Source organism: Protopterus annectens, chromosome 2.part1 (assembly GCF_019279795.1).
Source record: "Protopterus annectens isolate FY-2018-M chromosome 2.part1, PAN1.0, whole genome shotgun sequence".
NCBI classification, from domain to species: Eukaryota; Metazoa; Chordata; order Ceratodontiformes; family Protopteridae; genus Protopterus; species Protopterus annectens.
In genome coordinates this window covers 362,820,927-362,846,728 of record NC_056729.1, presented here as the reverse complement: position 1 = coordinate 362,846,728, position 25,802 = coordinate 362,820,927, and the positions used below count along the sequence as shown (strand labels likewise).

The 25,802-nt window shown below is 41.0% G+C and overlaps 1 protein-coding gene across 1 annotated transcript in view; it reads right to left on the bottom strand.

Moving 5' to 3' along the window:
* PROM1 (prominin 1) overlaps positions 1-25,802 on the bottom strand; it is a 1,709,767-nt gene that overhangs the window by 102,335 nt on the left and 1,581,630 nt on the right. The window contains 1 exon segment of the mRNA XM_044062202.1: positions 1,165-1,186. Within this exon segment, the coding sequence (XP_043918137.1) occupies positions 1,165-1,186 (22 nt within the window).

The following is a 25,802-nucleotide window of genomic DNA, read 5'->3' as shown; positions in this document are numbered from 1 at the left end:
TCAGACGTTTCTGTTTCAATGTATACCATGCACATAAATCTTCAGTTTCACTTTACATAAAAGACCACACACTCACAGCATGCAAGGTTTTTCATACCAGTTTTGTTTTACCTCACTATAGCTGGACTGTGAGTGCAGCGCACACAGTGGATATGATAACCATTATTACCATGACAAATGTAGTATGATACTGTTCATAAATGTGTGAACAACTACATAAAACAAAACCAGAAAAGGCTTCAAAAATGAAGGGATGTAAGGTACATCATACTATGACTATAGAAATATATAATCTGGCCAGCCAGCCTAGGAGTTTGGTGCCCGATTATCGCAATTACAGAAAAGTTTTCTATAATTCAGGGTTCAACTAGTTTTCTTAGTGCAAGGGGCTGTTTGGGGTACAGGATGTTGCAAAACTGGCCAGATCTGTATCTGTCATCCCTGTACAAGGCAGGGGGACTTTTCCAGAGCAGCAATGCAACCTGCTGGCGGTCAAAACACCATAGTGTTGCTCTACTCAGATTACTTTGGCTATTCCTAGGCAATGTCTTAAACTAGCATGAGTGGGAATCATAGTGCATAATAATCTGTTCACATATGCTCCCAGTCCAGAAATGGAGTCACTGTCCCATCTCAGCACACAAACAAGCCACCATCATGGCATTGAAGGCAGCTGGGATAATAATAAACAGTGTTGCATTCATTGTGAAGATAGGAAATGGATGTCATGGCTGTAACTGCTGAAGTATCAATTGAAAATAGACATTCATATAAAAATAGAGATATATGTGCAGAAAGTGCTTTTTGCCATGGGCCATAAATATATATGACAGTATAAAAATACATCCCAGAATGTAAATAACTATTATTTGAATTAACAGTGCATGCATCACATAAGTATAACAGATGTGTGTGTGTGTGTGTGTGTGTGTGTGTGCCACCTTTGCATACTTCATGTATTGAATACTGATATGAATTTTCACTGCATCTTTAAAAAGTGCATTCACATTCTTAGATTGTTGTGCTTTTTTACAGCTGAACAACTACAGACAAAATAGGCAATTTTTTTTCTTTCAGAAAAAAATTTAATAGCAAGGCAAAACAAAACTAGCAGAATTTATAATGGCACCATCACCAGATGCAGCATACTGAAAAATGTCTTACTTTTTGTGGGACAGTGTTACCACTACAGGACATAAAAATTTAAAGCAAGGTTAACAATTTCTTAATGCTATGTTTCCAGGAATTAACAGCTATGCTCATTTGCATCATACCTATTTCTGAGTCTTGCATGTACTGAATAAGTTTATGCACCTACAAATATATGAACGAGGCAAAGGGACAAGTAAAATTTGTTGAAAAGTCAAAATATATATATATATATATACATAGAAAAAAATCAGTTTTCTGTGCTCTATTTGCTGAAATCGTATGAAAGATGGAATGCACAATGGATTAATGAAAACACAGCAAAAAATTTGAAATGGAATCACAAAAGGTAAAAATGGTTATCATAAAGTAAAATGCCAAATCCCTGAAACAGGACTGTAAGGGAAAAAATATGCAGTTAGTCCAGGAGAATCCATACAGAAAGTTCAACAGAAGCAGGACAAGTACACCAAAAGCCCAGTGATTGACAATTACAGCTGTATACATCCTTAGCATTTAGAATGCAAATTAATGTGTTGTTAAGTGACAAAAGCAATAGAACACAGACAGGTCAGGGAAAGATCAATACCATCCATGTAGCTTAGGATAATGCTGATTATCTTGGTATATTTTTGCATTTCTTGCACCCAGTCTGTGATGTACATTATGATGTTATTAACAAAAGGAATAATGGATATCAGGATATGCAACACCTTGCTGTTTGTCTTAGTTGCAAGTTTACCACATGGCAACTATTAATGCTTTAGCCAACTGAAACTCAGGGTCATATAATCAGAGCTACAGATATGTCAGGAAAAGTGAATAATACCTACCCAAAAGGTTGATCTTTGCATGTTTCTGTGCCATTCATTACTAGTATTGCTCTCAACCTCTTCTCCAAGGCTCTCTTAAAAACAGTTGCAGTGCAGCTTACATACTATCCAATAAAGCAGCAGCATCATCCCTCTCCAAAGGCATGATGAATGCACCTGGCAAAGTAAAGCTACAACTTCCTGTGTCTTACCGTTTTCTCATCCATACCCTGGACTACAGCCTTCGCTGGCTATGTGCAGCACTCTCCTCCCACGCAGGTTTGATAACTGCAATGAAAATATGCTCTTTTTCATCGTATTGCATTTCAAAAGCAAGTCTATTATTGTCCCTAGCCTTATAGTAATATATCTGCCCACCATTTCATCCTAGAACCACTACTATTCTCACGATTCTGTGTCATCACTCAACATCCTACTCTACTCTTCCTCATACAATAAGCTAGTAACATTTAGTGCCCAAAACATTGCTATGTAGCTGCAAAATGACTTTGCTAACCTTGAGAACTTTTCCCACTTATACCAATCTAAAGTACAGAAATTTACTAATTAGGTGGCTTAGCTAAGCAGACTTTTTGAAATTAATGAATTTCCCAGAATGACAAAATGACCATGCATACAGGTAAGGATGTGTGTGTGTGTGTGTGTGTGTGAGAGGTTGCGTTTTTACACACACACACATATATATATATATATATATATATATACACACACACACACGTAAAATTACACCATCGCCAGATGCAAAAATGCCAATATGATGCAGCTCTGCCCATCCTTACTAATCTGTAACAACCATAACTCAAACTCCTACACTTTGCTTTAAGAAAAACCTCTTCTGTAACATTATCACTATTCAGAGTTTTGGTTAACTGATCATAGAAGGAAACTATTTTGTGATCTGTTGTAATTTTGGTCTGTTAATATTTTTGGTAAGTATACTTTCAAAGAGCCAGCATTAATTACCTGTGTTTTGATGCATGTGTGCTTCAACATTTCAAATTATATGCTCTTATATATTTATTCTCATTTGTTTACTGAGAAAATCTGACTGCATCTTAAAGTTCTCTTTTCAGTACAGGCCCGGGGAGAAAAGTTCCAACAGTTTTGCACACATTTTCAATTAGAGTAGCTGATTACCATAAAATTGCATGTTACATACAAAAACAAATTCTCATGTGCTTAGGAAAAATTAGCTCCAACAGTTTTACAATAATTTACAAACAAAGTAGTTGACTTACATAAAGTTGCACATTACAGAAAGAGGATAAGAATAGAATAGACAATACTACAAAACTGTGCAGAAAAGGAAAACAATCAGCAATGTTAAAATAAGATGAGGTAGGTTGATAATGCACGTTTCAGATTAAGAATGGTGGGGGATAAAGGGCAGTCGAGTGAGAATGCAGCATGGCTATTTTATTGTTAATAAGAATGATTAATGAGCAAGTCATGCAGGAAGAAAGAAAGGACGACGATGCAGAGAAAAGTCCGTCGTACGAGCAAGAGTTATTATACATATGGCATAAGATGATAAATTAATGATTAAATATCATTTATAAATGCTAAATGTATGGGGGAGAGATGGAAGAAGAAAGGGAATGGATATACTTTTTTAATGAGAATCAGAGTGGGTAGTGATGATGACTTAGGATATGAAGAGACTTCACCAAGGACAGAAGACTAATAACATATCCAGTTGAAAAAGAATTATGATTTTACTTGAGATTTAAAACAATCTGGGAATGATGATTTCATGAGCTGGCCGTGGGTCAGAATTCCAGAGTTTGTCAACATTGTGTGAGTAACAAGCCTTGACATGTGACTTGTTGGTTATGAATACATTCGTTAATGATTTTTTGAGGATCTAAGGAGCCTGACTAGGAGACTAACAATTCAAATGTGGGTTGAGAGCTGGTCACGTACCTGAAAAAGTTGCTTCAATTGAATTAGTTTGAGGAAGTTGGGGAACAAGCCAGTTACACTGCTTAATTGGGTTACAGTGTTGAACTGAAGTAGTAGAGCTGGTAGCGAAACTGACAATTTTGTTGCAAATTGTGCAAATGTTTTTTGAGTTGCACTAATTCAATTTTAAACCTCATTCCTCCTCCAGCACATTCTGCATGCATTGTTCGAACAATTCATTTTTCTATGTAATTTTTTTCCTACCCTTGTCTAAAGATCCCACTTCCAGTTCTTTTATCTGTGTTACTATATTCATTACTACTAGCACGATTGCTTTAGACTTTGATTTCCATTTTCTAGCAATTCTGGTAGCCACCAGAATTAAACCCAGCAAGACCTTACTATGTCTAGCCAATTCTGATTCTGTAACACACCTCAAAAAATAATTTCCTTTGCTACCACAATTTGCTCACAGAGTATTTCTGACAGAACAGTCTGCTGGGAATTTTTAAAGTCTGACAATTCATTACACTCCCAAAAATATGACCCTAGTTACCTCTTTCTTCCCCATCATATCTCCAACATTTGCAATCTCAGGAAAAATTATTTGGAGTCTGCTTGGGGTTCAAACATACCTATGCAAACTTCCAAGCAAAGATCCTAAATCTTTGAAACTTTTTTTACATATTTGGAAGCCATACCGATATCACCCAATTGTTTCTTTGTGAATTGTATATCCAGTCTCTCTTCCCAATCCTTTCTAACCTCCTCTGATCGATTCCTATAGGTATCATGCAATATTTTACATGCCTGACTAGTTATCACTTTTTTGACAGCAGCTTCTGTTCTAGAGTCTACTAAAACCTCTGCCAGTGCTGGTCTTTCACTCAGGATTCCTCTCATTCCTTTCTCTTTGGCTATTCTCTGATATCAATCTTTGACTGGGAAACAATATCTAGCATGTAGTCCAAATTAATTCTTGGCCTCTTCCCATTCTATTACCTTTCCCTCTCTACATATTTGCTCCCAATACCTTGGTTCCTTTGGCAGCTTTCTACAGTAAGTTCCAGCCCCATCTTATCTATTCACTCCACACCTAACTGCAGTCAACCCTATTGGCATAATCTACTTTCTCCATTCCCATGTTGGCTTAGTTCTTAGGATACTTTTTGCTACTTTATGGATACTATGTTCTGTATGGTTATTGTTATTCTCCTTAAAGATCTGCATACAATTCCCAGTCTCTCCTTATGTCTTGAGCTTCACCCCGTTTCATCATCATCCCTCTCCACCTTGACTTATAGTTTTTTGCTTGTGCTAAGTATAGGATCCTTAACTGTGTAGCTCTGAAATACCCCTTTAAATCAGGTAACCCCAACCCACCTTGTTCTATTAGAAGGATCAACTTATTCCACTTGACTCTCTCTATTCTCCTCCCATTAAAATCCTTCAACTCTTTATTAATTGCTATCCATGACTTCTCCTTTCATTGATTAAAAAAATATGCCCGACCTTTGTATAAAACTAAAGGGACTAAAAACATTTCACAGCTGGTATCTTGCTATCTATATCCACAAAACAGAGCTTCCAAGTTTTTGTATTATCTTTTGTTTAATCTCTTTCCAAATATCCTTAGCTGGCATAACAGAATCCCTCTTAATCCATACTCCCAAGTATTTCATTTTATCATGCCCCCATGAATATGGGTATTGCTGAACCAATGTGTGTGTAGATACATAATTTACAGCTATTGCCTCTGTTTTATTCTTCATCAATTTTGTATGCTGTAAAAACACGAAACTGTCTCAGAATGTTTCACAGCACGGAGATATCCTTTTCTGGTTTTATCAGGTGCAAAATATCATCTGCAAATAAAGCCAACTTTTCTTGATTATCATACCAATATCCTTGAATGTCTGAGTGCCTTATTTTCTTTGCCAATGGTTCTAAACATACCGCTAATAATAAAGGGGAAAGATGACTATTACTTTTCTCTCCTACCCTTAAATCCGCCCCTCTCTCCTTTTCAATTGTGTCTGACAATGGCACTATCATTACACCTGACTGTTCCACTAAACTACTAGGCATCACAATAGATAATCAACTAAACTTTGATTACCACATTGACCTAACCATCAAAGCTGTTAATAAAAAGATTGGTGCTCTTTATAGACTTGAGCCCTTTCTAACGGCATCTACAAGGGTGTCTCTAGCCCAAACTCATCTTATCTCCACACTATTGCATGCCTCCCCATCCTTTATAAACCTTTCAAAATCTAACCTTCAGAAACTTGCCATGGCCTATCATAGCACTGCCAGGTTTGCCACAGGTTCCCCATTTCACACCCATCATTGTGTTAACCTCAAAAAGCTTGACTGGCTCGAACTCCAAAATCTTATTCTCCTACATCAATTAGTTATCACCTATAAAATCCTCCACTACCCTTCTAATACACCCATACTAAATAACCTTGTTGTCCCTTACAGGAATCCTACTTCCCTTCGTTCAGCCAACAAACTACTAGTTGCCACTCTCAAAACACACAACAAAGCTGGTGACTCCTTGTTTACAAACGCCATTGGCTCATACTGGAATAAACTTCCCATAGAACTGACCTCTCTAGGCTCTTCTCAACTTTTCAAGAAACAACTGAGGAACTATTTTGTGTCTCACTGGCTATGCCCCTGCTCAAACCCTGACTGACCTGAGCATCCAGCCCTCTTCTCATTTCTCTCCATTTACCTCTATGCTTGTCCCTATCACTAATACTACCCCTCTTCTGCAACTATCTACTATCCACTTGGATACTACTTTACCTCTGCAACCTGTTATTCCCCCCAAATTTATAGGTTGCTCCCAGCTATGCAAATCTGCCTCTTAATCTATTGCCCTGGCACAAAACGATTATAACAATTGTGAATACTGTAAATACCTATAGACTCTTATGTAATTTACTACTTTCTTTCTTTTATGGCTGTACTATTCCTACTACAGCAAAGAATTTGCAAACATAAATCATCACTCTATGTTATAGCTATAGCTTTGTTAAGTTTGCTAATTGCAGTTATTGTCAAATTGCTTTAGTACCATTACTATGCTACATTGGACTAATTTTCTTGTCATGCTTATAATTTTGCATCCCGTTGTACTATTTTTATGTTACCTTCTAGTATATAGTGGAGCTTTTCTCCTCGGGCCTCTGCTGAAAATGGACATGTATCCAGCCAGACTAGCCCGGTCAACAAATGTAAAATAAAAAAAAAATAAATGACACCCCTGCTTGGTTCCTCTGCTCAAACTGAACTTATCAGAGAGGATCTTCCACACTTTAATTTTTGCCTCCAGTCCCACATATATCCTCCTAATCAACGTTATTTTTTCAGCTAATGCAAATGCTTCCACTATCCTACTCATAAAATCCCAGCTTACTCTGTCAAATGCTTTGTCTGCATCAAAACCCACTAGCAACAGTAGTATTTTTGTTTCATTCTGCTTCCTTCTGGATCACTGTTGTTCTACTAATGTTGCCAAATGTTTTCCTCCCTTCCACAAAACCACACTGACCCATATCTATCAATTTTTGCACCACCTTTGACATTCTTTCAGCCATTATAGACAAAGATGTTATAATCATTGTTTAGAATTGAAATGGGCCAGGATGAAGCTGGACCTAATGGGTCCTTACCATCTTTGGATATTACAGACACTAAGGCTTTCTTCCATGATATTGTTGTTCCTCCTCATTTTGAAATACTGTCACACAAAACTGTCTGGCTCTTTATCACTCTTCCCTCCTAGGTTCCAAACTTCCACAGGAATGCCATCTATTCCTGCAGATCTTCCTGTATATTGGTTATACATCAGTATTTTTATCTCATGTCCTATGGTTAGTAATTGAGTGTCATCTACTTCTAACTTTGGCATATTTAATATATCCATATACATTTTAATTTGGACTTTTTTGATTTCTATATTTCTCTGCTTTATGCAGATTTTCAAAAAAATTCAAAAATATTTTTAATACCTTTACACCATAGTACAGTTGTGTACCCTTACTATAAATGTAGATGCTCAAGTGTATTCACTGTTGCAATCCTGACTTGAGGGATTTCCCGCTGTGGAAGCCCTTGGCTAACCTGACTACCAGAGTAAAAATGTTTCCTCCTCCTGCATCATAGCACTGCCAGGTTTGCCACAGATGCCCTAACCTGACATCAGTACACTGGGATATAATTGGAGTCCACTGACGTCATAACCACAGATATTTTCTTGCCTCTAAGTTAGGAGCCCCTCAACAGGAGCTAAAGGTCAAATGCCTATGGCAGGGACCTTCAGGCAAGTAAGAGTCAAGAGGAGGAGTCCTAGGTAAATAGGAAATAATAGATGGCTTTGTTCTGGCCAGATAGTAATGTAGCTGCTTATGGATGTCTGAGAAATGCAGAACACCCCCCCCCCCCTGTTTTGTGGGTCTGGAGAGAAGATAGGTTGATGTATTTCTTGATTTGAAGAGGTGTCAGTCACCAACCTCAGCATAAAAGAAGGATTAGTCCTGAGAGAGAGAGACTGAGACTCTGTCAGGACAGAAAATAAGAATGGGTTACACTGCCATGAGTGCCTGGAGTTGTGAAATTCTCCTAGCAGAAGCGATAGCTAGTAAGAAGGCAGTCTTCCATGTCATCAATTTTAAGTCTGAAAGAGAGGCTGGTTCAAAAGGAGGCTGTGTAAGCCTTTCTAGGAAAAATGTTAGGTGGCAGGGTGGTGTAAGATGTCTCCTGGGAGGTCTGATGTGGATGACCCCTCTAAGGGGCTGTTTGACCATGGGAAGAGAAAAGATAGGGGTGTAGGCAGGAAAGTAGGCTGAGAAGGCTGAAGGCATTTGTCAGAGATTTGTCAGATAGGATGAGATGACAGGGATCTTGGCCCTGATGGGGTCCTGATTATGCTGTTCACACTAAACTGAAAAAAACTGTTCCATTTTCCTGCACAGGGTTTCCTGGAGCTAGGCCTTCTAGGTTCCCTTAGTATGTCCTGCACCTGATTATGTAGGGGAGAATTCCCCAGGGTTAAGGTATCCTGCAAGCTTATAGATAGAGGTTTGCAGGTTCAGGTGTATGAAGTGTCCCGTGTTCCGAGTTAGAAAAACTAGACTCTGCGGTAATATTAAAGGATTGTTCTGGTTAGGCTAAGAAGAAGGTGCCAGTGTTGCCTTGGTCAATCTGGAGCTACATCTCTGATTTTTTGAAGCTGGACCTAATGGGTTTTTGGAGAACCCGATGAAGTACAGGCATTGGTGAGAAAGCAAAGATGAATAGGCCTGTCCATGCGACTGAGAAATAAGAAGTTATGTACCTACCATAACGTTCCATGTTAGTTGTCTTCTCTCGCCTTCTTTCTTGCTTGATGGGTTCGGAGCCGATCCTCGGCTCCGACTCGGCACTTGCTTTAGCTCGAGGCAGCCCCATATCCCATGATGCAAGGCAGTAAGTACCCAGATCTCGTTTGTTGACAAAGGGCAATAACACCAAGCATAAAATACTTCCCAAAGGAAGAAGAAACTTACAGATGGAAAAGGACCAGGTCTGAATGGTCTTTAGCATAATAGTTTCTGATACAAGGTCTGTCCAGGCCAGGGGGAAGGAGGGAGGGTCAAGAAAGAAGCGAGAGAAGACAACTAACATGGAACGTTATGGTAGGTACATAACTTCTTAATGTTAAGTTGTCAATCTCGCCTTCATTCTTGCTTGATGGGACCGTCCTAGCACCTCTATCCTGGGTGGCTCAATGGAACAAACTCTTGAGGACTGTAGAGCCAAAACTGGCTCTGTCCCTGGAGGCCAAGTCCAATTTGTAATGGGAAACAAAAGTGTGAGGAGTGGCCCAAGTGGCCGCTGCACAAATAGTGTCCAAAGGAAGTCTAGCTTGAAAAGCTGTAGAAGTAGCTAAACTCCTAGTTGAATGAGCTTTGGGTTTTGAGCACAGCTGTTTTCCCCTGAGCGTATAAATTTCAGTGATGACCGAAGAAAGCCATCTGGACAAAGTCACTTTAGAAACAGGAAGGCCTTTTTATTTTCAGCATATGAAACAAAAGTTGATCAGATTTTCTAAATTTTTTTGTTCTGTCCAAATATCTAAGTTGACGGTGGACGTCAAGATAATGTAGCTTTTGTTCAGCTCTATCTGAATACTTAGGAAAAATACAGGGAGATCAATGGATTGATTCAGATTATTCTTTGAAGCGACCTTAGGTAAAAGGATGGATTAGTTCTCAAAGATACTCTGTCTTTGTGAAAAACCAAATAGGGGTCGAACCGAAGAGCATGAAGTTCAGACACCCTCCTGGCAGATGTAATAGCCACTAGGAATAAAGTTTTCCAAGAAAGATATTTGAGGGAACAAGAAACAGCTGGCTCGGTCGGGGGAAGAATCAAGGATGTCAGCACTAAATTTAGATCCCACTGAGGAGGAGGATTCCTGATTGGAGGCTTTAGTAGGAAAATTCCTTTCAAGAAGGCCCTGCAGAGCCTATGGGACATAATATTATGATCTGCTATCCCGACATGAAAATTAGAAATAGCAGCCAATTGAACTCTGACTGTGGAAGAAGAGGAGCCATGAAAAATCTCTGCTAAGAAGTCCAGAACTGCCTGAACAGGGGCAGTAAAAGGATCAATATTTTGGGCCTTAGCCCAGTAAGAGAAACGTTTCCATTTGCTTGTGTAAATCCTCCTGGTAGAGGGTTTTAGTGAAGCTACTATGATGTCTCTAACTGGGTTAGAGATCAAAGGAAGCCTGGCTAAGGAAGGAAGTGGAGCAACCATGCTGTGAGGTTGAGAGAAGGGATTGACCGGTGCAGCTGACCGGATTGGTGAATCAGTAGATCTGGCACTGGGTCCAGATGCCACGGCTGCACCAAAAGGTGATGATGGAGGAACGGGAACCAAACTTGTCGTGGCCAGTAAGGGGCAATGAGAATCAATTTGGCTCTCAAAACGGTAGCTTTCTGGATCACCTGAGGGATCAGAGGAAATGGAGGAAGGCATAAAGAAGTCCCTGGGGCCAATCCTGGGTCAGAGCGTCTCTGGGGATGGCCTGATAGAGGAAGAGGCTGAAGAAGTCTGAACTTTGGCTGTTTTGGGGAGTAGCAAAAGATCGCAACATGGACGACCCCATTCCAGAAAAATCTCTTCCGCTATAGATTGCTTGAGAGACCACTCGTGAGGCATGAGGATAGCTCTGCTCAATCTGTCCGCTATAATGTTGGTTTTCCCAGGGATATGCGTTGCTACCAGAAACCGATGAGAGGAGATCGCCCATTGCCAAAGTCTGAGCTTCGACACAAGGGGTAGGACTTGGTTCCGCCCTGTTTGTTGATATACCAAACTACAGACATGTTGTCTGTGTGGACTGCAATTGTCCCTACGGGAAGAAAGTCGTTGAGGGCTTGCAATGTTAAAAGCACTGCTCTCATCTCCAGGACATTTATGTGCAGATGGTACTCGAACGGTTGCCACGTCCCATGAACCATCCTGCCCTGATAATGACCTCCCCACCCGATCAGGGAGGCATCCGTGGTGACAGTGGCTATCGGGGACGGAGGTACAAAGCACCTGCCTTGGTGAACCTGAGACGATGTGATCCACCAAGCAAGATGTTCTTTGCATGTTTGTGTAACCAGAATCTGGTGACGCATTGGGAGTTGCTGATATGACCACTGTGTGAACAGCATCCACTGAAGGAGGCGCATGTAGAATCGAGCCAGGGAAGAAGAGTAATGGCCGCAGCCATGAGACCTAATACCTTTAGAACCATTCTGGCCTGTATTTTCTTGCTGGCCAGAATGATCCTGACATGAGTCTGAATGTCTGAAACTCTTTGTTCTGTAAGGGTAGCTGACATCCGAACAGTGTTTAAGTTTGCGCCTATGAAGGTAATAGACTGGCAGGGCGACAAGGATGACTTTCGGTTGATTGAGATGCCTAAATGAGAACAAAGGTCTATTGTGTAATCCCTGGCTTGTATAAGCTGATGCCTGGTGGTGGCTGACAGGAGCCAGTCGTCGAGATACGGAAACACCTGGAATCCTTGGCGTCTCAGGTGAGCCGTGAGCACTGCCATGCATTTGGTGAACACTCTGGGGCTGTAGTGAGACCAAAGGGCAGGGCTCTGAACTGAAAGTGACTGGACCCCAGGCGGAGAAATCTCCTGGAGCGTCTGTGAATTTTGATGTGATAGTACGCATCCTGAAGATCTATTGAGCACATCCAGTTGTCCTTCTGTAAGAAGGGCAGAATTGACTGAAGAGTGACCATTCGAATCTTGTCTTCCTGACAGACTTGTTGAGTCTGCTGAGATCCAATATTGGTCTCAGTCTCCCGTCTTTTGGGGACCAAAAAGAACCTTGAGTAGATTCCGGCTCTGAATGGTCTATTGTAACTGGCTGAATGGCTCTTTTTGCAGTAGTTTTGATTTCTAACTCTGCAATGTCCCTTAGACCGGGTGGTACATCTGGAAGGGAACTTGAGGGAAGGGACTTTCCTCGAAAGGAATTATGTAGCCCTTGGATATGATCGACTGTACCCATCTGTCTTGAGTGAGGGAATGCCAGGCTTCTGGGTACAGTGATAATCTTCCCCGACTGCCTCCAAGGAGGGACAGCCGGGCAACACCTCAGGGATGTTGAAAGGGCTTATCAGAGAGAGGCTCCCTGTTTCCCTGGTTCTTGGACCCCTCTGCCTCTAGGCGTCTGTTGTTGTTACCCCTCTGCCTCTAGGGGTAAACTGACCACGTGAATGACTCCTTGGGATTGGAACCACATCTTCCCACCCTTCTGTCCTTTGGGATAAGGCCTAGAAGGGGTGGAAAACGGACTCCAACAGCAGAAAGAGTCTTGCCGTCCTGCTCACACCTGGTCAAGGTTTCCTTCACCTGAGGGCCAAACAAAGCTGACCCATCAAAGGGAGAATTTGTGAAGGGCCTTAAAGGGATCCAAAAATCACATAGCCGCATCCAGGCTTGGCGTCTAAGAGCCACACCTGTGCTCCATCCAGCATAAGATATTAGCTGCATGGAGGAGTTAGCAATGGAATTGAGGGTTCCTAGCTGCGAAGCAATCTTTTCTTGAGCCCCTGCAGCTGTAGGATCCTGAACTACTTCTCCCAGCTCCTTGAGGATATCTCTTTGGAGTCTGGAGAAGTGACATAGGTAATTCAGCGAGCATAGCAAAGGTCGCTGAGGAAAACATCCGCTTACCGTACCTATCCATGGTCCTAGAGTCCTTATTAGGAGGATGGGCGGCACGGAAGGATCTGCAAGTTCCTTTTGGTGGCCGCAGCCACCACCATGGCATCAGCGGGACACCCTTGGTAAGGAATTGTTTGTCACTAGGGGCAGTGATAAATTTAGAAGGCCTCCTAGGGACTGGCTCTACAGAGTCAGGAGCTGCGTGCAATAACCTGCATAAGGGGTGAAAGGCGGAGACACCCAGGAGGTGGAGGGCCGAGATCCGCCTCTAGGTATACTGACTCATCCTCAGAGGGATTGTTGGTGGGCCAGTTTCCCTCTGTTTCAGAAGTTCTAGGATGTCTGAAAAGGAGACATCCTCAGAGGGGATCTAGGGGATCCCTCTGACTCATCAAAGTCAGTATCCAGTGACAGACAGTCTACATGCTTCCTCTTACAAGTCCTCTTCCTAGGAGGATCTCCTGAAACATCAGGAGAATCCTCGGAAGAGGGAATTCCCAGTGGGGAAACTTGAGGCGGAGGATCTCTGGGTCCTGTAGCAAGAGAAGTGGCAGAGATGTCAACAGGTACTATAGAGGGAGCTACGGAATAGACTGCTGACTGATACCAGTGGCCAGTACACTCTTCATCACCTCGAATGCTCCCTCCCAGGCAGGTCCGAGAGAACCCGCTCAAGAGCTAGGAACTCCAGGGACCACGAAGGGAAGCCTCCGAGGCAGATGTCGAGCCGAGCTCACCAAGGCCGAGGCTCCCTCGGACAAGGGTCGATGCCACTCACCCCCTCGGAGGAGACCATGGAAGCCCGACCACGAATCCCTCTAAGGAAGAGGAGATAAGAGTAGAGGCTGAAGGAACAGAAGGGGTATCCGTCCTCCAGCCGTAGCAGTAACCATGCCCGAAGACTCCAACTCCAAGCTCTGGGGTAGAGTTGAAGGAGGAACTGTAACGGGGTGTGGACCAACAGTCATCTGCTGAGACGGACTGTGTAACATTTGGGCCAGTACCTGTGACTTGAGTAATCTACTGACCACTCTCTCTAGGTCATGATCTGACAACCTGGATGACCTTGAAGATCGGCTCCTATGGCTCCGTTCCGATAGAAGAGGTGAAGCCGGAGCCGAAAGTATGGGCTCCAAGGAAGGAGACCTCGACCTCTTCCTGGAATGAGCCATCGAGCCGATACTACAGATCCTGTCGGCGCCGACTTCGGAGCCGACATACAGCCTGCCACATGGGTGCGGAGCCGATCGGAGCCGAAGTGGACAATACAGTTCGGCACCGATAGCCATCGGTGCGAAGGCTATCAAGCCAGAATCGGCTCCAGCGCCGAGGCCGCAGGCTTAGAAACAGAAGCCTGGGCCTTGGAAACTTTGCTGGTTTTGGTGGAGCCGACTGGAGAGCCCTAAGAACCAGTTTGTTATCTCTCCTGCAGGACTCTCTGGCTGAAGGAGTGGCAAATAGCACAGGAGTCCTGCAGGTGAAGAGGGCCCAGACAATACAGGCAAGAAGTGTGACCGTCTGTCAGAGACATTTTCTGACAGCACGAGTCACACTTCTTAAAACCTGAGACCCTCTCCTTTGACATGGTGCCGAAAAACACACACACCAGTCAAAATTAACTTAAATAAAATACCAAAAAGGTATTGTATAAAACCAATACACACACACCCTAACAGGGGGGGGATGGGATAGGGTTTTAAGATAGACTAACTAAAAATTAACGGAGACAGGAAAATTCTGTCAGAAAAGGTATAAACTAGAGTTAAAACTATATATATAAAGTTTTTTAGACTAAAGGGGCTTAAACTCACAAAAGTGAACAACTTACCAGGAGCTGGCAAAAAGAAGACCTCCAGATCTGGGTACTTACTGCCTTGCATCATGGGATATGGGGCTGCCTCGAGCTGGTAAAAGGAGTTCTCGAGCTAAAGCAAACCCATCAAGCAAGAATGAAGGCGAGATTGACAACTTAACATGCATCTGTTTTCCAGGCTGAAAGAGTCTTGTTCCAGGAACTCAACCTTTTCAACTGTGTGTTCTCCCTGGTGGCAAAGAGGTCTATCTGTGGGGCCACCGTCAGTTGTTTATGCACACCTGGAAGGTACTGAGCCAACAGGTGCACTCTCATGGAATGAGTTGTGTTCCCCACTCCCATTGCTAGGTGGCAAAGAGGGTGGGAATGGGTTTCCCTTAGTTTTTGTACCACACGGCTTTGGTATTGTCTGTATCCATGACTAGCACTCCTGGTTTTAATTTCTCTCTGAATGAGAAAGCCCTTTATGCTGCCACTAGTTTGTTTAAAGTTATGTGTCTATCTTTAATCCTGCATTCTCACTTTCACTGGGTCTGTAACTGGTTGAAGAGTTCTCCGCAAGCTGTCTCTGAGGTGTCAGTGGTGGAGTGTGTTGCAAAGCTGAATGGTAGGCCTGGGTTTAGAATGCAGGCCTTGATCCACCATGCAAATTCAACTCTGAGGCCAGGTACAAAGCCTTATCTTGTTAGATAGTAGTTGTGCATTATGGCTCCACACATTTTTGAGGGACCATTGCAATTTTCTCGTGTAGCCCGGTCAGGGGAATAATGAGAATGAAACAGGCCATGTAACCCAGTGCCCAGAGAAACTCTGGCTGTAAGAATATTGCTGTCCATAATTTTTTGCAAGTTACTGGTCAGGAAGGATACCTTGGAGGCAAGAAGGCCTTTTGAAGGGTAGAGTCCAGTAGGGTCCCCAAGAACAGTATTCTGGTTGCAAGTAGAGTTTGGGATTTTAGGTGATTTATAAATCCCAGGGAAGTAAACATGGTCTGGGTGAACATCAAGTCTGTGCTGAGTACTGCCAGGCTTGTAGACTGGATGAGGCAATTGTCAAGATGGGGATACATTTGTACCCCTTGTTTTCTGCAGTAGGCAATGAGCGGATTTAGGTGTTTTGTGAACACCCTGGGAGCATTAGACAAATCAAAGGACATAGCACAAAACTGAAACATTTGGAACTTGGTCTGATGCTCAGGAATCCTCTGCTTGATTCTTCTATGGAATATGCAAGAATGCATGCTTTAGAGTCCACATGCAAGCCTTTAGGAAAAACATGGCAAGAGTTACTGACGTGTCATCATCCTTAACCTGGGAACCTCCAGGAATAAGGTGAGGGTAGACAGGTCCAGAATACAACAGAATAGGTCCTCTTTTCTTGGGACCAGGAACAATCGAGTAAAAAAACCCTGCCTATTTGATGTACAGGGACAGCTTCTATTGAGCCCTGTACACATAGTGCTTTCATATGTGAAAGAGTCTCTGTTTTTGGGGGTGTGGTATATCTGGGAAGCCTGAATGCTTTGGGGTGTATGAATTTGAGCTGATATCCTCTGGAAATGATATTTAGTGCCCATTTGTCTGAATTAATGAGGTCAATTTTCTCTGAATAATGCCAGTCTTCCTGTAAGCCTCAGAACAGGTTGGAAGGGAGGGAAGTGAAGGGGCCGTGTCATGAATGAGTCAAGACTGTTCCCTACTAGGGACCTGTGGTGTGAAGTCCCTGGTTTTAAAGAAGTAGCATGCCCCTGTATGGGTCTCTAGTGCTGACTCTGGTCCTCTTCCCTATAAGACCCTCTTCAACCTGCTTTGGGTTGGGAAGGGAAGGACCAGAGTTTAGTGGGACAGTTTCTACCAAAATGTGGGGGCTCTACCTGCAAAAAATCTTTGACTGTCTGCATTGACTTCACTTTGTCCTCCCACTTTTTGGTGCACAACCTCTGCTTTAGGCTAAAGAACTCCTTATGCAAGGAAGCATACAAAAGATTGGATTTAACATGCTCCAGGAGGCCTTGTTCCATTAGCCATGCATGCCTGCTAATGACAGATGCAGTAGCCGTGGACATGCTGGCAGTCTCCAAAGCATCAAATCCACAGTGTAAGTAATGCTTGGCTACTTGTGGAGTGGAGTTGCAAATGTCATGTAATTCTTTAGGTAAGCTTTTATTTTCAATGGTCAAAAGCTTTGTCTCATCTGTTCCAGTAGAGCTTCTTGATATTGCATTATGTGGAACTGGCAGTTTAATGCCCTCAGACTGGCAGAAGTGCATAACCTTTTACCAAATCTATCAAGGGGCTCTGCCTTCTTTATCAGTGGGTAGGGGATTTCTGGATGTGCTGACTCTTGTACCGTTGGGTCCAAGAATGACAACCTCTGGGTATGCTGAAGGATTTTTAAAAAGGTGCTTATGCAAATCCATAACCCTGTAGAATTTGTCAGGTTTCCTGGGTGCACAAGGAGGGGAATCTGTCTTCAAGAAGGATTCTTGGAAAACATCTATCACCACCTCCAGAACTGGAGGAACAGCAAGGGGTTTATGTTCCAAGAGGTTGAGAAATTCCCTGACTCTTTTCTTAGATTAGCGGTAGTCCTACTCTTCCCAATGAAAATGATCACCCAAGGAGTGTAAAGTTTCCGCAAAGGACAGATCCTCAGGAGGGGAGGAAGAATACAGTTTCCTCTGAATCAGACTCCTCAAAGGATGCCATAGAGGGATTCTCTTCAAAAACTGAATCCGCTTGGTCAGATTCCTCCTCTGGCTCAAAAGTGTCAGTAAGATCCTCTGGGAATGGATGTCTTTTCCTTTTTCCTGAGGGGGAGGATGTCTGTCTCTAAACAGGGAAATAACATACTCTGCTAATCTAACCAAATCTTGCTGCTAGGCTTCGAATGGGAAGAAGACAACTGCCTAGGAGCAGTCTTTTGTTTAGGCCTGGGCACGTCAGAAGCAAAGATGCCTGTATACCTCGGAACTGTAGCGGTAGTGCTCTGTTCGCTGGCTTACAAAGCAGTCCCAGACCCGACTGATGAACATGAATCCAAGACTTGTGCTGATGTTGAGGGACCTCACATATCAGACTCCAAATGGGTCTTGCTAGAGGCTGCCTTTACCACTTCAATCATGGGAGGGGGCTGCAAAAGCACCTCACTGACTTTTGCAATAACCAGTCTTGGAGGACTAGCAGATGCTGAATGGATGTCTTCAGAATGCCTGAGTTTGGGCCATTTGCATTTAGAGAGATCAACGTCAGGGATGACTGACACCATAACATGCGGAGAACCTGACTACTCGCTAACAAACTTAGCTAAAATGTCTGCCCTATGCCAAATACTCTTGGAATTGAATCAGCTGCAAAAACAATTAGGGACATCATGGTCTAGGCCTAAACAGGTAACAGAGAAAGAATGGAAGTCTCCGTGTAGAATTTGTTTACCACAATGGAGACAATTGTTAACTTTCTCTGACATTAGTTGGCAAAAAGGAAAGAGTTCCCCAATGGGGTGCTAAGCTTTTTGAAAATTCTCTCTGGTGCAGACTGACCAATGCACCTACTGGATGTCTGCTTCGGGCTCTGACAGCAAGAACGACCTGAGGTCATAACGTTTCTGGACTCCACTTATACCCCATCACACTGATATCAGGTTAGGGTATCCACCGGATGTAGGAAGGTGGGAAAGTTTTACTCTAATAGTTGGGCTGGCTAAGGGCTTCCACAGTGGGAAATCCCTCAAGTCAGGACTGCAACAGTGAAACAACAACAACTCTGGTTATTTTATAGGCTCCCTCTGCTTGAAAGTTTTCATACACATCCTATAACTATTTCAGATCTTGCACCAGTAATAACTAAAATATAATGCAGGGTAATGAAGTAAAAATGAGACACTGGTACTTTTATTTAATAGAGGACAACCCTTTCTACATTGTGTTCATGGAGCCATTGTTGTAAAAGCTTTTGTGCTCTGGAGTTATCTAAAAACAGTTAATTAACAGCAATCTTTCTAAACTGATGGTTGTTACTGAGGTAGTCCCTTATTTTCGCTTTAGCACTCTGCAGTTGTGCCTGTTTTTAAGTGAGATTTCCCCTATTCTGCAACACTTTAACCTTTGTCAGTCCCTCTAAATTCTTCTTACTTCTTAAACATTTTTTTTTCTTTTATTTCTGTCCTATTTTTAAACTCTATTTTCATTTTAACTTACTCCCTAGCTATATTTTCTGAAGAAATGTCCTTCTTCCTTAACTCATTCACTCCAATGGAGCTCAGGAAGTTTGCACTGTAACTTCCAATGGGCGGATCCTAAGCCTTTTCACAGAATCAAATTATGTCCTTACATTTCAAACAAATGTTCTTATCTCTGGAACAATAAGGGTTATGAAAGAAGTATGAATGGCAAACCCTTCAGCATAAACTATATTAAGAGTGGTAGTGTTCTTTAGGTTCTTAAACAGTTCAGTCTTAAACTTATTTTTACAAGGCACAGGAACAGTAACTATTGCGTATGTAGTATTTTGTAAACACCTTACAGTATCTCAGTAGCCATTCAAATTACACACATACCGTTAGCAGTATTTTATTCATGTAGCTGAGAGCTTTCGTATGAGGCGAGGGAGTTCTGTCTGTGTTACTTGGTTGTTGAGATATTTAGAAAAACGTAAAAATTATATCTATACATATATCCTCTACTGAAAATGGACATGTACCCAGTTAGACTAGCCCGGTCAACAAATGTAAAATAAATAATAATAAATATATAAATTAATATCATGAAAACAACAGTTAATATCCCTTTACTTGCACTAGACAGAGTTGAAATGTTAATGCAGTTGAATTTGCCACTGTGCAAGCTTTAAGATGAAATCTCTTAAAACCTTGTACATAAGATGGCTTTGGAATTATTGACGCAAATATGAACAAGCGATATTTGATGCCTACAGGCATCAGTAGGAGTTGACTGCAGATGCACCTTGAGGTGTCACTCAGATGTAATGAGTTAATAACTCCTGAATAATTTCCACTAGTCATTCCTTAAACTGTTCTCTGTTTAACAGATAGGTGGGGAAGAGCCAGTACCACATTTTTACTTCATTACCTTGCATTTTATTTTACTTATTACTGGTGCAAGATCTGAAATAGTTATAGGATGCATATCAAAACTTTCAATTAAATGCATACGTTACTGTGAAATATAATTTCTGTCTAATCTAGCCCAGTTTTTGTACCTTGGAGAATAATACGTAAATCTTCCCTGAGCTCCTACTACAGAATTCTCATCTTCCATACCAAATATTTTCAGAAGTTTAGACTCTACCCTGATTTGTTATATTTTTCCTTATAGGCCCCCCCAGACACATCCTCACTGCTGCAAATCAAATTCCATTCCCCACCAGTATATAATATTCCCTGCTGAATGCTGATCATTTCTCCCAGAATTTTCTTAAGCTCTACTGTAGCAGTTTTAGTTGGAATATAAACATATGCCAATGTAACCCTCTTCCCTTGCCATTAACCCCTTATTACTACAAATCTACTTATCTTTTTTTTCCTCTTCTATCTCTACTGGAGCTCCTCTAGCAATTAATATAAGCAGCCCCCTTTCCTTTGTCCCAGATATTTCACTGCATAGCCATCCTGAAATCCTTTCTTTAACAAATTCTCATGCTCAGTTCTTTCCAAATGTGTCAACTGCAACATAGGAATTTGCACTCCACATTTTTAATATGGTTCACTACTCTCTTTTTTTGTATATACCTGTAAAGCCATTCACATTTAAAGATAATATGAAAAGTACTGTCATTACAATAAATTATTCACACTTGTTATGTATAACAGCTTTTTTAAAATGCCTGGTTTTAGCATTTGTATTATATGCATACATTAATGTTTCACAGGTTGATCTTTATACAGTTGTTTATTGTCATATCCACTTGAACTTATGTCACATCTTACAACACTTTTTGTTTTAATGAAAACTCTCCAAAAAAACACCCAGAACCTATTAACTTAATACAAATATACGAAACTGTGTACATCTTCAAATAATGAAGTTTAACCCTCCTAACTGGAACATTTGTCCCAGACTGACAGCTACACTCACAGGCTTGAATGAACCTGTAAAGAAGGCTATCCATGCTAAGAGGCATGCTACAGCCTGTGCTTCTAGTTACACTATGTGCTGTCTGATGTTGTCTCACCTTAATTCCTCTCCCAGATGTACAGTAGAAAACAACTTGACTGTTTTTAGAAAACATTACCTTTTTTGCCACTAAAAAAATGGTATTCTGTTTTTATTGCCCTTATCAGCTTGTCTACACAGAAACATGAGAACCAGATGCACAGTTCTCTTCAGTTACAAGCTCCTCATGTTGCAATGTGAGCATTTATTTGCTAGAGGAAAACTTTTTATTACATTTAGTTTTATTTTATTTTATTTACTTGCTTCCCCTTAAAACTTATTAGATCAAGTCAAGGGCCTTAATCCAATTAATTCCCTATGGAAAAAAAAACAGCATATCAATTTTAGTTACATATCATGCTCTTTTGTCCAGATGTTCTTCCCTTTTTATACTGCAGTGCCTATATTTCTTAAAACTAAACATGAAAAAAGGAAAGGAAAATAGCACCTGTTACTTTACTATCACCATTACATGTGCAAATAACTAAAAAAAAGCGTTACTTTATAGCATGCAGTATATGCCATTTTTATAAAAACACTGTTAAGAACAAAAATAGTTTTACTTACAATTACTTTTCCCTCACCATAATATTCTTCCAAACATTAATGACATGAAGTAGGACATATGCTTTGGAGTACCCTAAAAGTTTAATAAAATCAAAAAAGTCCAATATTTCCAGTTTATCTTGTTCTGCCATAATGCAGAAATGTGACTGATACTTTATAATCCCACATTTATTCATTTCTGAGTTGCTGGTTTTCTATCTGTTGATATACATAAACCTGCTATTCTTTCAACACCCAACAATCATATGTTCTTTTCTCTCCTGCATATTTATTTAAATCCAACTGCCATTTCTTTTTTTCTCCTCTCACTTTGTTACTGCAGGTATTTAACCGCTAGTAAATTAGGCATCAACTCCTATATCCCTAGGTGGGTTGCAAACTGGCTCAAAGATAGAAGTAGCAGACTCCAACTCAGACTGTCACTAGTGGAGTCCCACAGAGATCAGTCCTGGGTCCTCTCCTGTTTGGCATCTACTTCTAAGAAGTCCAGGCCAACACTGAGGGACTCTGGCTGACCAAGTTTGCTGACTATTGAAAGCTGGGAGCCATTATTAACTCCCCTAAGTGATGTAGACATCCTACAGAAAGGCCTCACTGAGACCGACTGATGTCAAAACCATGGCCTTAAGCTTAATGCCAAAAAATGGGTCATTTCCTTTGAGAAAAACTTGGTTCTCACTAATTACCACATTGATGGTAGCCTACTGAACACTGAAGGCATTATAAGAGATCTGGGGACATAGGTTGACCACCACATTGCCACTGTGGTCAGAAAGTCCTTCTATGTGGCACATCTCATTACCAAGGGTTTTGTATCCAGGAAGAAAGAGGTCATCATCTCTCTCTACTCTTCCCTCATTAGACCAATCGAGTATAATGCCCCATTTGGCATGTACCTCATAAATGTACCTCACGAAGAGGATCCTAGGCCTTAAACACATACCCTACATGGACAGACTCAAAAAACCTCCAGTTTTCTCTGTCTCATATCGTCTATTAAGAGGCGATCCAGAGACTACCCATGCTCTGGAATAGACTTCCCATACATGTCAAGCAGAGAAATCTTGATGACTGGATGGGAAATAGAAAGATCACCCTGGGGATCACTCTAGCGGCTCTGCTTGATAGAGGCACCGGGAACTAACGTCGGGCAGCATGATGCCTGGGCACTTCTATGTGCTAGGCTTGTAAAGGCTCCAGGGCCATTGGACTAGTACACACCTATGAACACTAGTTTCTTCCCTTTGTCTCACCTTCGCAATCCATCATCTCTGAAAATACAATGGCTCTACAGCATTGCATTAGGAATCTAAAATGCTGTTTCTTGAATCTGGTTGCCAAGTCCTGGGTAATGGCACTGGTGCATGATTCAGTAAAAACTATTGGGAGGACCACCTAAGATTGCACCATTTTTTTCATCCCTAGAGATATCTATTCTATTTTTGAGTATATTCCTACTGAAATAATATGTTAAGGGAGTGGTCACTCCACCCTCCCCTGTATCTATATCACTCATGCCTCTCCTGTTGATAAATAATTCCAGATACTGCCCTATTTAGGGAATTCTGTTAACTTCTTTGGCCTCCTTGAACAACGAGCTATCAAATTAAAATTCCCCCCATAATAATATTCCTTCATTAAAGCCTATTACTTCTCTGGATATTTACTTACATTCATTTATTATGGAGTTGGGGTTTTTGTACATGCTTACTAATGTATCAGTTGCTCCTTCTATTTGTACTTTCATGTACAGCAAATCTACCTTTCCTATTCCTATGCTGATAAACTCTTATGTCTGAGGGTTCAACTAATTAAAACTCTTGCCGCCCCCAGCTTATTCTTCGTCTTTACACATTTTACTGCAGTAACTGATGTCTATCCAAATTCATTTGCCTTGTTTAATGTCACTCAAAATTTCCTCCTGTAAAATCAAAACTTGAGGCAATTCCTTTCTGATACATCTCATAACCTTGTCCCTTTTAACTGAGTTACCCAACCCATTATCATTCTATGACAGTAATTTCAATATGATTTGTACATTCCACACTCCCAGTATATAATCAGCACACATTCCTTCAATTACATCCCCTCTGCCTTGAGGTTGGAACCCAAAGTTACACAGTTCTTTTGCAGACAGGATCTTAGGCAGGCTTATATTATTTAATAAATTAACTACAAAATGTATAAAAAAAAATAAGGTCAGATATTTACAATACTGTTAGTAACTAACAAATTTCAATTATCCATTTAACGATCATTGTATTTTCCAAGGTTCTGCAAGCCCTTCAACTTGTAGGGGTTGCAGAGGTTCTACTGCCACATGTAATTCACATGGATAAATTCAGTTTTGTACCTCTTATTTGCGTCTGCTCTACCGCTCAGTGAAAAAGTTAATTTAGTTCCTTCAGCAGCTCACAAACTATTTGTGCTAAGTACGGTAGTCTAAATATTTCTTCTAGGCATGGTCATCCTCCTTTTCCTCTTTCTCACTTCTAAGTTGTCACTTTTAGTTTTTTTTTACCCTTTTTCTGTTTTTCTGCAACTTTTGTTAGAATAGAGGGAAGGGCTTACAGACTTTTTTCCTTGCACTTCCTGAGTTTTGAGTTAGGTTCTCCTCTGACCTCAGTTGAATATTTTCTGTTGTCAATTCCCTTCCCTTTCCTTCAAAACACCTTGTGCATCCTCTGCATCCAAAAAATCTTTATTCCATTACAAAGTATACCAGAAAGTACACTGGATACACCATTCTAAATATTCGCTCCTTGCCTGACAACTGCATTACTGGAATAAATCTTACTTGCCTTCTCTGTCTCTCTGCACTAAAGCCCTGTTTCCAAGTTCACTCTGCAACCTCCACAGTTGAGCTTTTTCGCAAGTTTCCATAACAAAGAAAATCTTTTTCTTAATTTCTTAATGTAGTAAATCTTACTATAAATTGTCATATGTGTTCCTTAAGTTGCTCAAGTTACAAGGTGCAAATATTCAGCGTCTCTTTTTATGTATGTACCTCCTCTGGCTTTAACTCCAACCATTCTAGGTGTTTTTTTTAATAAAGTCTAATAGTTTTCAGTCTTGCATTTTCTCTGGGATGACCACCATCTGAATGGTTTTCCAAAATAACCGATCATCCACTTTCAATATTCTATGTTTTAATTGCTAACGCTTAATCTGATTGTCCGTATAAAAAGTACTGAGCTGTTTCATGTCTTTCTGCAATTTTGCTATTGTACCAGAATGTGGAGAGAAAGCACTTTCAATTTCTTCAAATTTCTTTTCTGCATGAGAGACATGTCAATCCAGTTTACAATCGATCTCTTGAAACTTCATTACTATAACAAATGAGGATCCACAAGCTGTTGTCTCTGTTATTTTACTATTGCTACTGGGTCCCCAAGTCTCCCCCCATGGTCATTTCTCCTAACTACTGTGAATTCTTGCGCCTCCCTGAATCACACTGCCATTTACACAGTCTTCTTTCTGTTCTTTTCTTCATACGTTTAGCAGTATTTTATTGTTCTCTAGGAAACTATTTTTTTAGTAAGTTAGCCTGCTCTTTCCAATATATATCTGCTGGTATTTTACACTTTCAATGGGGTGAGTTTTCGGGTTGCTTTAATCATCTACCATGATGGGAAGTCGCTCAAATTTATGCTTTTGAGTCTTACTTCATACATACATACTAACACCACTGAGGGGTGGGAAAAGACATTTTATATAACTGTGTAAGAAAACAAAAAAAGATGTTGATGCTGCCTCATTTGTGTGGAACCACTGGTTTGTACTAGTTCACCTAGGCCCAGAATTACTGTAAGCTAGACAGAGAACTTAGACATTTGGAAATTAGATTTTTCTGTCTGAATCCTGTCAAATGTCATTGTCTTTTTATTTGAACTTCAAGTGTGTACCAACCTACATATATTTTACTGAACATGGACACTATTTTCTTTACATTTATATACCTTTATTCTGCTGTGGTTGGTGTTTGTTATATTTATGCACTGCTTTTTATCTGACAAGACAGTAATCGTTGTTTACACTATTGGGTAGGTTGTTGTATGGCACACATCTTCCACAAGACTCCTCAGGATTGTAAACAGTGAATGAGATATTAATTGGTGCACTTTA